Genomic DNA, 13,159 nt, shown 5'->3' with positions numbered 1-13,159 from the left:
CACTCCGTGTACTCCTCGAGACGACAAGCCGCGTAACACGCAACGCAATCGCAGCCGATTCAACACAAGATATTCTGGCTGCCGGGAAATGCAGGAATAGCGGTGAACAAAGATGCAGACAGGGTAGCTAGAGGGTTTGCAATCTGCACACCCGAAGAATCCACACTCGAAAGTCTACCGTCTCTTCCAAATGAATACTCATCTTTATTGTTACACTACAGGGGAACCGGGTTACGATATCCTTCCGCACTTAAATCACTCACGAGGGTGGAGGCCACTGATGGGAGACAGCTCCAGACAGGAACTTCCCCTAACTTAAACCTACTGTGTAAAACGTACCCCACCAGATACGCAGCTAAATACAATTAGGTGCGTTCAAAAGCCGACCTTGTATCGCACCACATGAGAATGCCAACTTATAGCAGTCCCCAAAATCATAGAGCCAAGTGTGGAGCAATGGGAGGCACTGCTGGCCAGCGACCGCTGCGAGGACCAAATTGGTTTCATGCAGCAAGCATGCAGCGCAGCTGAGGCCGTTGGAGTCCTGGACAAAGGACCACATCTATGCCAAACCCAGTCAAGAGCTTCCAGAAGACCCTGACTGGCTACAACGAAAGACCCTGCAGAGACCAATAACTGTTTTTGATGATGAATACACATGGCATATGGGAATTCGATCGGGACTTACGAAATCCTTCGTTATACGGATAATTTCATTGTGGAGGCGTCCAAATGTAATCGTTCCTTGTGAGCTGTTGTTTTTGCATGAAAATACTCCTAGATCAGGTAGAAAATAGGCAGAAAACCTGTGATCCGCGCATTTACTGTCGCCAAGCGCAGCCGAGACAGGCGCTGCTGCAAGTGGGTTCAACATTGTGTTCACTGTTGGGGCCAGGGGTGCGCATGCTGACCAGTAAAGTTCAACTTATCCAACGAAAGCCAATTTCAGAATTGAAATAGCGATAGTTGGGGCCAATAAAGATGTATAGGTGCCGACCGGCACACGGATCACATTGGGTTGTTACTCTGCCAGACAATCACAAACACACACAAAATCACCATCATGCGACCATTTCAAATGGTGCAGTACTTGATACCTCCGGAGCGTCTGCTGTTCTTGAAAAGTCTTTTCATCGGTGGAAGCGATGAGTTGTGCAACAGACATGGACAAAGTGTATGGAGTCTGAGCATTGCACACTTCAAAAGTCCGCAGTGCAGTTCATTTCACTGCTGACCCTGTTTTACCTATGAAACTTCACTACCAACTGAAGTGAAGCTTGCCAATAAATAGTTGCAGCAAAGCAAGTGTTTTATTTCTGTTCAATAAACAATTAGGCTTTCACTGTTCTGCTATCACAGATGAATGAAAACGTACAAAATTATGTGCTTATAATCTTATTTTTGTCATTACCGCCTTATTTAGGTAACAGGGAAAGTTTGAAGTACGAACTACTTGCAGTCTCGCGGAGGAACAGGACGTGAGCGGGGCTTCACTGCAGACTTGAGTTGCATCCGACTATAGTGCATTGCTGAAAAATATATAATATCTGTATAAAAGGTGTACGATAAGTGTATTATAGGAGAACTTGAAGGGAGAGTGCCATGACTGCATTCCATTCGTCTTCATGCTTGTGCCATTCACAGAAATTGATCCCAAATATGACTTGCTTTCGTATGTCGACACCTGCCAACATAAAGTGGAGATAAGCAGCTAGTGGAATGCAAATGCACACTCTGGACTGATTACACATCTGTTTATTTATTTTTTATTGAACTCTTCCAATGGATCACACAATTAACATGCGCAGTTGTGGCTCGAGTTACTGTAGCAAGCCCTGCCCAGGCTTTCAGCTTTCGAGAGCCACATGGCAGGGTGAAAATGCAACAGAAAGCATGATATGACAAAAACTAATTAGTAAATATAGCTTTAGCTATATGAAGGTATCTTCTCTAGACATTTCCATGAATGGACTGCCATATATATGTTTTCCCTTTTCCTATTCTTGTTTTTGATAATTTAGCTGTGTAATTAAATGTTAACTTTCTTATGTGCAGTACCGCAAGCTGTCACGCACAGCGTTAAGATGCTGTTCCTATGGAATTCTTGTATCCTTGTGTTGTTTCATACCAACTCCTGCCCAAGGCCTGACACTAAGGCCGGCTTATGTACCAAATAAACTATGCAGACATACGCGAACAATAAGATATTGGGTGTGCTTCTGTGTTTTAGTGAGCAACATATAGCTGTTAATTGAACATTATCTTGAGACAGATGTTTGCAGAAATAATACCGTTATCAAATAAAACTTAATTATGGGGTTTTACATGCCAAAACCATGATCTGATTATGAGGCACGCCGTATCTGGAAATTTGGACCACCTGGGGTTCTTTAATGTGCACCTAAATCTAAGTACACAGGTGTTTTCACCCCCATCGAAATGTGGCCGCCCACGATCCCGCAACCTCGTGCTTAGCAGCCCAACACAATTCTGTAATGCCATCATTAGGTTTACTGCATTGACAAAATAATGCGCTCTTACAGGGTGTAACCTGAGAAATATACCCTTCATACACCCTTGCATGCCTTAAAGGTACAGTATGGCTGTTTTCGTTAAAGTTGTGCCCTACACTTTTAAAAATATTTGCACTCTTTAGGGCATATCTTGTCTCACAATGATAATCGCCATCTGTTTTACCCATATTTCCTTTCTTTAACGCTGCGAGCCTGATACTTCCAAGTCATGAACCGCACGCGCGTTATCGGCGTCACATAACATTCTCAAAAGGAAAGTAGCGAGCACAGCGTTTTTCAAGAAAAGGAACACAAGCAATTGAGGCAGATGACGATTATTGTTGTGGGACAAATATATACCCAGAGAGTGCAACTGTTTTAAGAGTATTAAAATTGGAAAAAAATATGGGTGCGTAAAGGGCTTCTTGCACAGCATCATACACTCTAAAATGTTTACACACCTTGTCCCCAAACAATAATTGCCATCTATCTTGCTTTTGTTTGCTTTATCAAAAACTACAATCGCTACTTTCCTGTCAAGAATTCTATGTCACTGTGATAACGTGCATGGCGTTCGTGAACTGTAGTACCGGGCACACAATGTTAAACAAAAGCACTCGCGATAGATTACAGTTATTATTTATGGTTTGAATACACTTCTTGAGTTTATTCAAATGAAGGGTGGTACTGCCGCTGCAATCGCGAAAGCATTAGAAAAGCTGATAACGTTAATCGAGCTTGACATAAAGGGTATACAGTTAAACCTCGATATAACGAAGTATATTACTTTTCATAACCTCTTGCCCATAGAACATCATCTATCTAGAACTTCACTATTACGAAATGTGTTTGTATGCAATTTCAATATAACGCAATTTCGCTGCCGCCATAAAGGAATGCCGAGACAACAAATGGAAACTTCCGCAGACGCAGATGGTCAAATGATTGAATTACAAGCGGCTATTTGCAAACGCACCTCTCAAACCATGCGCCGCGTGACAAGAGCGACCGCCGAAGTGGAGCCGGATTATGTTCCGTATAAAGTCCAAGTGCGATAAGATCCCATCGCGCCCCGCGCTTTAGGTGCGAGTGAAAGTGTGCGAGAGACAAGAAAGATAGTGGCTTCACGAGTGCCGCCCCGCGCCATCAAAGGGAAAGAGGGGCAGGGAAGCGATCTTGCGGTAACGCGATCCACGGCCGGACTCGACTATCACCTCCGCGCGGAGGGGCGAGTGAGTCGAGTCCACGGAGCAAGTGGTCGAGTACGGCCGTGCGCGATCAAGCGGACGCGAGGGGGCGGAGTGTGGGAGGGGGGGGGGGGGGTTGAGTTTGCGCACGTCTCGATTTCTGGCGCGCGTCTCAGCCGTGGCTGAGCGCATACGCAGCCGTGCACCGTGCACACGCCGCGTGTGCAAAGAGTGAGCGTGTCAAGACGGCGCGGCATCATAGCTTTATTCTCGCGCGTTTAGTATTGGAGATTGCATAATCTCGAGTTTCGACGGTGAGCCGTTGGAGCGAGAGGCGGACGAAGCATTCGCTCTCCGCTGCCGGCGCTTTTCCCGATAGCGTCGTGCCAGTGCGGGCGACGCTATCAGACGCGGGGACGGAGTGCACGCGAAAGCGTGGCTGGCTACGCGTGGCGCAGAGGAGATATCGTCGACGTGGCATGAAATCGTGTCATTCGTCGCGCCGACTGCCAAATTTATCAAAATGAATTGTTTCTCATTCAAATTTGCTTTTTTCGATCGCCCGATAATTCGGAAAATTCTGCAGCCCCTTTCCGCGTAAAAAAAAAATCGATCGGCGACTGTACTTATTTGTATAAAAGGTCGAATTTCAATACAACGAAATTTCGATATAACGAAGCAAATTGCCTGTTTTACTGACTTCGTTGCATCGAAGTTTATTTAACTGCACTCACCGTTCGCCGGGTTATATAGCCTTTTTCAAATTAAGATTGTTCATTCGGCAGAGCGTAGATTGAAAAAGAAAGTATAGCTAAGCAACAATAACATAAGTGAAAACAAAGAGGACTAAATTTCAAAAAAAAATCATCATCTTTATTTAGCGATAAAGCTGGATACATTTTGGCATCGAACGGGTGATCTTGTTAAATAAAGGTTACGAATGCACTTGTCTGTACAACACTGAAGATGTCATGAAACTGATTGGGTTTTAAGGTACCGAAGTTGAGAAAATCTCGGGAGGACCTCAGACAAAAAAAAAAAAAAAAAAGAAGGAAAAACTGATAACATGCAATAACGCAGAGCTTGGCGGTGAATTACGGTAAACACTTTGAACTCCACAATAGGCTATGGAAGAAGCGCAAGAATACACAACCAAACTAAAAATCATTAAAATAATGTAAAAAGATCTAAGCACAGGGTGGTATAAATTAGCGAGTGTATAGATCTAAAAATATACAACTACAAATTTACGTACCGTGCAAACAGCCAAAAATTATTGTACAAAATACAGTGTCCCAATAACGGACCATATATATACTTGCGCTTGCGCTTGGCGGAGGGCCTAGAAGAATGAGGATCGATCTATGCTGCACTTCCGCATACACGCGTGCGTGCGCGCATGATACGTCGCTTGTGATGGTGGTGCTTGTCTAACGTCGTCTAATGTCGGCAACAGCTTCGCTGTAAGTCCACTTTCACTGGGTGGAATGGAGGCGGATCAGTTTACTCACCTCGTTTACTCCTTTTGCCTTTCAGGATATCCTAGCTGGATGTGATAAGTTGCGTCAGTCATTTTTAACGCCAAATTCTCAAACATGAAGTACACATATTATGCATAGAGTTTGTTTACGGAACAAGTTTGTGGGCATAAGTGAAAGCTCAGCAAAAACGACTCGTTCTATCTGCTTGACTCGAAACATATTCTAGCACCTGCTTTACTGCATACTTTCCACCTCCGTTTTTAGGGTGACATGTAAATATTACAATGCAAGGAGGCATACATACTAATAAAAAAAAAAAAAAAACATTCTGAGGACACCTAAGCACTTCTTACGAGTTGTGAATACGAAAGCATTCAGGCCCAATGGATCGCCGCTGAGCGGTCCTTGGTGTATGTTATTGAGTTTTGCAGATGCGCTGCTGTCTCACTGTGTTGGATCGATGCATCTGCACCTCCCGTTTCTGCGCTAAATGTTCACTACGTTATTCGGAGCTCATCGTCGCCATTCGACGCCGCTCCGCTTCGCGTTTTCGAGCCAACAGACGCTCGTGTTCTGCGCCACACACTTAATGCTGCATACAGAAGAGGTTCTGCGTGATGATAGTAATCTAAAGAAAAGACGCTTGATTCTGCAACCCGTGAGGGGGCACGGCGAAGCGTCGTCAGGGGAGAGGGGGTGGGAAGTGAAAGGTGATAGAGAAAGAGGGAGGTTGTGGCCTAGTAGACTCCACTATGCGCGACAGGTCAGTCCTCAGTAATGTTGCCAGCGTTGTAGCGGGCGCTTACAGGGTGTCTATCCCCGTGGAATTTATATACTTCAGCACGCTTCGCAGCGCAAGGAGCTGGGGACACACCAGGAACAGCAAGTCAGTCTCTGTAGCCGCTGGAAGTCCGGGGCGTCTGTAAGTATTGATCACTATGGAGCGTTCCTGCACCAAGGATGGGCAGGCACAGAGAAGGTGCTCCCTAATCTTGGGCTCCCTGCACCACTTGCAGGCAGGTGACGTGGCGCAGCCCGCGGCGTACAGCCGGGCCGCAGTCCAGGTGCAGCCAGTCCGCAAGCGCAGGAGTGTGGAACGGTCTCTTCTGGAGAAGCCGTTCTCTGGAAGCGGCTTGGGGGCCCTGCCACTAGCCACTCGGGGGTCCGGGTGAATGGAGGTGAGCAGGCACCGTAGCCGATATCTCGTGTAGTCAGAAGCCGCTGCCGCTCTGGTGACCGGGGCTTCATCGTGGTGGGCAGCTTCGGCGTAGGTATCCGCCTCCTCGTTACCGGCTACCCCGACATGTGAGGGCAGCCAGTGGAAGGATATTGGGATTCCAGCGGTGGCTATAGAGCCGTTAACTTGCCAAGCAGCAGCATCCCTGTAAGTCATGCTCGCCGTGGGTTGACGAGGGCCTGGAGCGCTGGCTTAGAGTCGCACACCACCGCCACTGGCTGCTGGGGACGATGCTCAGCAAGGAGGTCGGCAGCCAGGTGCAGCGCCCCGCGAGCTCAGCTGCAGTAGAACGTTCTGCGTCGCGTCGCCGTATCTGCTCCGTCGAAGCGCGCTGGTAACGTGGTGTTGCATCGATGCCCTCTCCCCTCACGCAACAACTGGCGCACAAAGCGGCAGCAGGTGTTCCGATTCGCCCACTCTGCTCCGTCCAAGCGCGCTTTTGACGTGGCGTCGCAGCCAATGGGAACTTGAGTGTCGCATCGCAAGCTATAGTATATTAGACGAAGCCGGCTTTTAAGGCGAAAGCCTTTTGGCTCATACTCGCGGCGTCCGACCGTCCGTCCGTCCGTGCCCTGCAACGGTGCCAGCTGTGGCCTCTCCCCCTCACACTCTCTCAGCAATTACGTGATGGCACAGTGGCGCATAGCAGCAGTTGCGCCGCCACAGCTGTGGCCTCTCCCCCTCACACTCTCTCAGCAATTACGTGATGGCACAGTGGCGCATAGCAGCAGTTGCGCAGCCACAGCTGTGGCCTCTCCCCCTCACACTCTCTCAGCAATTACGTAATGGCACAGTGGCGCATAGCAGCAGTTGCGCCGCCACAGCTATGGCCTCTCCACCTCACACTCTCTCAGCAATTACGGGATGGCACAGTGGCGCATAGCAGCAGTTGCGCAGCCACAGCTGTGGCCTCTCCCCCTCACACTCTCTCAGCAATTACGTAATGGCACAGTGGCGCATAGCAGCAGTTGCGCAGCCACAGCTGTGGCCTCTCCCCCTCACACTCTCTCAGCAATTACGTAATGGCACAGTGGCGCATAGCAGCAGTTGCGCAGCCACAGCTGTGGCCTCTCCCCCTCACACTCTCTCAGCAATTACGTAATGGCACAGTGGCGCATAGCAGCAGTTGCGCAGCCACAGCTGTGGCCTCTCCCCCTCACACTCTCTCAGCAATTACGTAATGGCACAGTGGCGCATAGCAGCAGTTGCGCCGCCACAGCTGTGGCCTCTCCCCCTCACACTCTCTCAGCAATTACGTAATGGCACAGTGGCGCATAGCAGCAGTTGCGCAGCCACAGCTGTGGCCTCTCCCCCTCACACTCTCTCAGCAATTACGTAATGGCACAGTGGCGCATAGCAGCAGTTGCGCAGCCACAGCTGTGGCCTCTCCCCCTAACACTCTCTCAGCAATTACGTAATGGCACAGTGGCGCATAGCAGCAGTTGCGCAGCCACAGCTGTGGCCTCTCCCCCTCACACTCTCTCAGCAATTACGTAATGGCACAGTGGCGCATAGCAGCAGTTGCGCCGCCACAGCTGTGGCCTCTCCCCCTCACACTCTCTCAGCAATTACGTAATGGCACAGTGGCGCATAGCAGCAGTTGCGCAGCCACAGCTGTGGCCTCTCCCCCTCACACTCTCTCAGCAATTACGTAATGGCACAGTGGCGCATAGCAACAGTTGCGCAGCCACAGCTGTGGCCTCTCCCCCTCACACTCTCTCAGCAATTACGTAATGGCACAGTGGCGCATAGCAGCAGTTGCGCAGCCACAGCTGTGGCCTCTCCCCCTCACACTCTCTCAGCAATTACGTAATGGCACAGTGGCGCATAGCAGCAGTTGCGCCGCCACAGCTGTGGCCTCTCCCCCTCACACTCTCTCAGCAATTACGTAATGGCACAGTGGCGCATAGCAGCAGTTGCGCAGCCACAGCTGTGGCCTCTCCCCCTCACACTCTCTCAGCAATTACGTAATGGCACAGTGGCGCATAGCAGCAGTTGCGCAGCCACAGCTGTGGCCTCTCCCCCTCACACTCTCTCAGCAATTACGTAATGGCACAGTGGCGCATAGCAGCAGTTGCGCCGCCACAGCTGTGGCCTCTCCCCCTCACACTCTCTCAGCAATCACGTGATGGCACAGCGGCGCGCGCGGCAACGTTCCTTCGTCAGACGCCCCTTCGTTGCAGCAGTCGAGTTGGTCGGATGGCTCCCAAGCGGCCCAGTGATGATTCCACGGCAAGCGGTTCGGAGAAGCACCCCAAGAATGTGGATTCCCCCGAATACAAACGCCAGAATACAGAGCGAATGCGCATGCGGCGGGCTAACATGTCACCGGGCACCAAGGCCAGGGAAGCGGAACGGAAGCACACAGGCTTTCGCCGAACACACTTCGGAATTTACAAAGTGTCCTTCAATTTTTTTCGCTCACTGGTCCATTTGATGCCTTCGCATCAATAACAAATGTATTTACACTCTCAGTGAGGGCGGAACCCCCATTCCCGCTGTTCATCATAGCGTGCCTTTACGTGTTACCACCCTGCACGAAGAAGCGCGGTAGTTTACTGGGAAGCGGAGGTTACAAGACAGGCGGAGGTGTAGCCTGTGGCATGTTTCGCTTGGAAGATTTGGAAGCGCAGACTGAACTGTCTCGCCCATGTCCCCCAGAACGAGGTGACCATCTGCTAGGTGACTAGTAGCGCATCTCCTCCTGTACCTTCCAGATTCCCGCCCTCAAGATCGGCAGGAACAATTCGTAGCTCAAAGCACCAAGAAGCCCAATCCACTTGTACAGGCCAGGTGACATTGGCACTTTCGTTTTTTGAGAATCTCATGTGGGCCTGTGGAAGAAAGGGTTTGGTTGGAAGAGAGCTGTGCAGTGAGGATGGGGGGGGGGGGGGGGGGGGGGGCAAATAAGATCTTTCTTTACTTACCTGCAGAATTTGTTGCCGACTTATATATTGACCAGCTTCATTTGTTAGTAGGCGATATAATTCCTTGCCTGAATTCCGACAGCTCGCGGGAACAATTACGCGCATCTTGAAAAACAGACGGCTGTGACATCAGGGAGCAGATCATTCTGACACCGAGGAAGCGTCATTATAGAGGAACTTGTGCAGCTGAGATCGGTTCAGTGCAAAGTCGATTGACAAGGGAAGAGTAAAATAACGGATGACAAGGGCAGCAAAAAGCTTTAGCCTTGCTTCGTTTCCGTGTCATCAGGCAGAAGAAAATATAACGCAAGAGGATCTGGATCGGGCCTTGAAACGTATTGCAGGCAAATAAGTCGCATCGTCCGGTATATAGCCTCCTGGAATCTTGCGTCCAGCGCCGGTGAACCTCGCGTGCTTCGCAGCTCCGGATGCCTGCAATATGCTATAAATCTCGATGGACTTTCGCTCAACAGGCTAGCTATATAGTGCTCGCACATGGAAGGCTGCTGAAGTGACAAAAAAAGGCAGCTGGAATTTCGGTAGCGCTCCCGAGACTTTAGGACGACCACAACTAAGTGATGTGACTATGTATAAGACGAACAGTTTATTCGGTTTTCTTTCCTTCTTCTTGTACGTTTTAATTATTTTAGACGAGTACCAGATCCGGATCGATCTTCTCGCACATCATCCGATCCAAAGGAAAAGAGAACGTACAACACAGATCATCATATCGTCATCGTCACGACCGTCAATAACAACAACCGTTACGCGATGGCCCACGCCGCAACAACTCGCGGAAAACTCGTTGCTTCCCCAAACTATACCGCGTCTGCAAGTTAACCCGCAACGTCTCCGAATAGAGCAACAAATTTTGTTAACTCCACAACAGCAGCAGCTGGCAAGGCATGCTTTCGCCGTGGCGCCCGCTCAGTAGCATAGGCGCACGTTGAGCGCCTGCTCGGTGATCTCCCAGGCCTGCCGCTGGAGCGTCGGGTCCAGGGCGTGGGCGGCCGGCTTCGCCTCGCGGCACTCCATGAAGTAGCGGCCTGTCGTGTGTGCCAACTCGGGCGCTAGGCACAGGTGGATGCTCGTCTGGGCACCCTCCGAGGGCGACTGCAGCAGACACGGCGACAACACGCATGCGTTTATCGTTGCTCTGGTGTTGGTGCATGCACTGCAAAAGCTCGATCAACCGATTGTTGCGTTTCAAAATGCAGTTGATGTCAGTTATATGTCACCCGGTAAGCTAATAGATACATAAGAAGCTATAGCTGAAAGAGAGTGCAATAGGCGACAGTCGACTCGATGCATGCAAGTATAAATATACAGAAGAGTTCAACAGTGGTCGAGCAGCTAGGGGATGCCACTGAAGACAGCGTTTCGACAAAGAGAATTGTCTTCTTCAAGGCGACAACTGCTTTCCTTGGCAGCGTTTGTATAGCACATTCTGTCCAATCCCCCAGTGCGCCGGAGGGTGCATTACTTCTTGAATTGTGTCGTGGATCACTTTCATCGCACATCTCGAATGCATTCAAATCGTCAGTGGGAGGTTGTGCTACTTTATTTACTGCTCCTATCAGAAGTAGGGTGTCAATTTTTGCAAAAATAGAAAGAAAGGATTCTCAAGCTACACATAGTTCACTTAGGCACTACATGTATTTTAATTATGGGTAAAAAATATTCCGCCTGAAGAAAATTTAAACGCTGGTGCTGCTTTTGCAGACAACGATCAATGGAACAAATGCAATCACACCTGCTGAGATATACTGCAACGACATCATCGCAAGCTCAGGAAGTGCAGTACGTAACCGCAGAGATAGGCGGGTGCACAAGGGTGTATGGCCTGGGCTTGCACGGCTAGACTAGGCTTGTGAGAAAATAAAAAAGGAGGGTCAACCAAGTGTCGACGCTAAAGAAGACAAGGTTGACGTACACGTACGGTGGTTCAAACTATTCGATGATTAAATGATTATATATCTCTCTATTCTATTATTCATGCTCATTATTCACTGATTTCGTATCTTATTCGTTGTCATCTTTAGCGTCGACATTTGCTTCTGTTTCTTTTTAACCAAGACGCCAGGTGGGCAGATGCCGGAGATAGCGCAGGCTATGGTGCAGTACCTGTGGCTAATTTTCGCCCATATTGGCGCTAATTACGCCCGTACCGTTAACTTTACCTACTGGCCCACTAATTCTCTCTTTTTGTGGGCACCACCGAAGCCGCCTTCCAGACATCACTGCATCGCGCGAGCACAGCTTGGTGCACGCGAACCAGCTCCATTTCTCAAAATTGTCCCGTACGGTGGCTTTGCCTCATCATGTATATATCTACGCAGTGGCACCCTTTACAGGGTCTAAGTGCAATGGGGTTAAATCTCAACTATATTGACGCTAATTACGTCCGCATCGTTAATTTTACCCGCTTTGAAGCTAATCCTCGCTTATTGTCTCGTTGAGACCTACATTCTTATAACTCTTGTAACTCGCTACCACGTTCTGAAGCCGCGAAAGGGTCGTTAATTGTTTTCTTTCGGGATGCGGTTACAAGATACCCAAATGCCAGATACGCCAAACGCGCGTGAAGTGTTAACTACGAAAACCTTATCTTCGAAATATCTGCGGGCACCTTTCCGAATAGCGGTATGACGGCGTATCGCAGGAATTTGGCGCAGTACGTGATGGGCGGCTCGCGGAAGAAGCGCGACTTGACCAGACCCGGGTGGAGGGCGTTGACGGTGACCTGCTCGCCGCGGAGCTTGTCGGCCAGCTCGCGGGCGAAGTACACGTTGTACAGCTTGGATAGGCCATACGCGCGGCTCGGCGTGTAGTGGCGCTCGAGGAACGGGTCGTCCGGGTCCAGCTGCGCCCACGCGTGCACCATGGACGAGACTACGACGACGCGCGACGGGGCCGAGCGCCGCAGCAGGTCGAGCAGCATGCCCGTGAGCAGCGCGTGGCCCAGGTGGTTGCTCTGTATGGTCGTCTCGTAGCCGTCGACGGTGAGCGTCCGCTGCGGCGGCGCCGACCGACCCGCGTTGTTGACGAGCAGGTCGAGTCGGGGCTCGGTCGCCATGACGTCGGTCGCCAGGCGGCGCACCGAGGACAGCGAGCAGAGGTCGAGATGCTTGAGCACCACGTCGCCGCCGCCGCTCGCCTCGATCATGGAGGCGAGCGCCTGGCGGCCCACCTGCATGTTGCGGCAGGTGAAGATGACCCGGGCTCCGCGCGACGCCAGCGCTTTGGCCGTCTCGTAGCCGATGCCTGCGCTGCCGCCGGTTATCAGGACCGTCTTGCCCTCGAGCCGGGCGACGCACTTGCAGCGGCGCTGGCTCAGCCGGCAGTAGAGCCACGCGGCGAACGTCAGCGCGAACGCGACGATCGCGGTGCGCACGGCGGTCTGCAGCAGCTGCAGAATCGTCGCGTCCCCATCGTCTTCGTCCGACGACATGGCGAAGGGGTCGCGGGCGGGCCGCCGCCGAAGCCGCCGCCGCTGCTGCTCGAGATGCCGCGCCTCCTCTTCTTCAAGTTGCTGCTGCTGTTCATCCAAGTCGTACTTGGCCAAGAGATCGGTGGTTTATCTCAAGTTTTAATGAGAAGTACATTTTGGGAACTGTTATGGCAAATTCGAAATTACGGTGGTTAAAGAATGAAAGCAATATTAGCAGGAGAAATCGATGTAATCATCCGTTGAAAAGCAGCAAAGAAGAATACATTTTGTTACTGCTACTGTGTCTGGTTGAGCTCTATGCCACTAGGTGGCTGCACCGTGCAGACCATTCACATTTGCGCTTCTGTTCGTCCCATGTATAGT

At 50.4% G+C, this 13,159-nt stretch overlaps 1 protein-coding gene across 1 annotated transcript; it reads right to left on the bottom strand.

Moving 5' to 3' along the window:
- Nucleotides 1-9,932: 9,932 nt before the first annotated feature.
- LOC126533539 (retinol dehydrogenase 14-like) lies at nt 9,933-12,882 on the bottom strand. Its single transcript, XM_050180706.3, has 2 exons — nt 11,975-12,882; nt 9,933-10,458 (listed from the first exon to the last, which is right to left on the bottom strand). The coding sequence occupies exons 1-2, from the start codon at nt 12,794-12,796 to the stop codon at nt 10,273-10,275; spliced, it is 1,008 nt and encodes a 335-aa protein (XP_050036663.1). The 5' UTR covers nt 12,797-12,882; the 3' UTR covers nt 9,933-10,272.
- Nucleotides 12,883-13,159: the final 277 nt, after the last annotated feature.

The sequence above is a fragment of the Dermacentor andersoni genome, chromosome 7 (assembly GCF_023375885.2).
Source record: "Dermacentor andersoni chromosome 7, qqDerAnde1_hic_scaffold, whole genome shotgun sequence".
Lineage (NCBI taxonomy): Eukaryota > Metazoa > Arthropoda > Arachnida > Ixodida > Ixodidae > Dermacentor > Dermacentor andersoni.
The sequence above is the reverse complement of the archived record's forward strand: the minus strand, read 5'-3'. Positions and strand labels throughout refer to the sequence as shown.

Bases quoted from the DNA above. Each gene is read 5' to 3' on its own strand.
- LOC126533539 (XM_050180706.3), bottom strand. From the start codon at position 12,796: ATGTCGTCGGACGAAGACGATGGGGACGCGACGATTCTGCAGCTGCTG. The intron at 10,459-11,974 runs GTGCCCGCAGAT...TGTCTGCTGCAG, and splicing joins TCATACCGCTATTCGGAAAG to TCGCCCTCGGAGGGTGCCCA.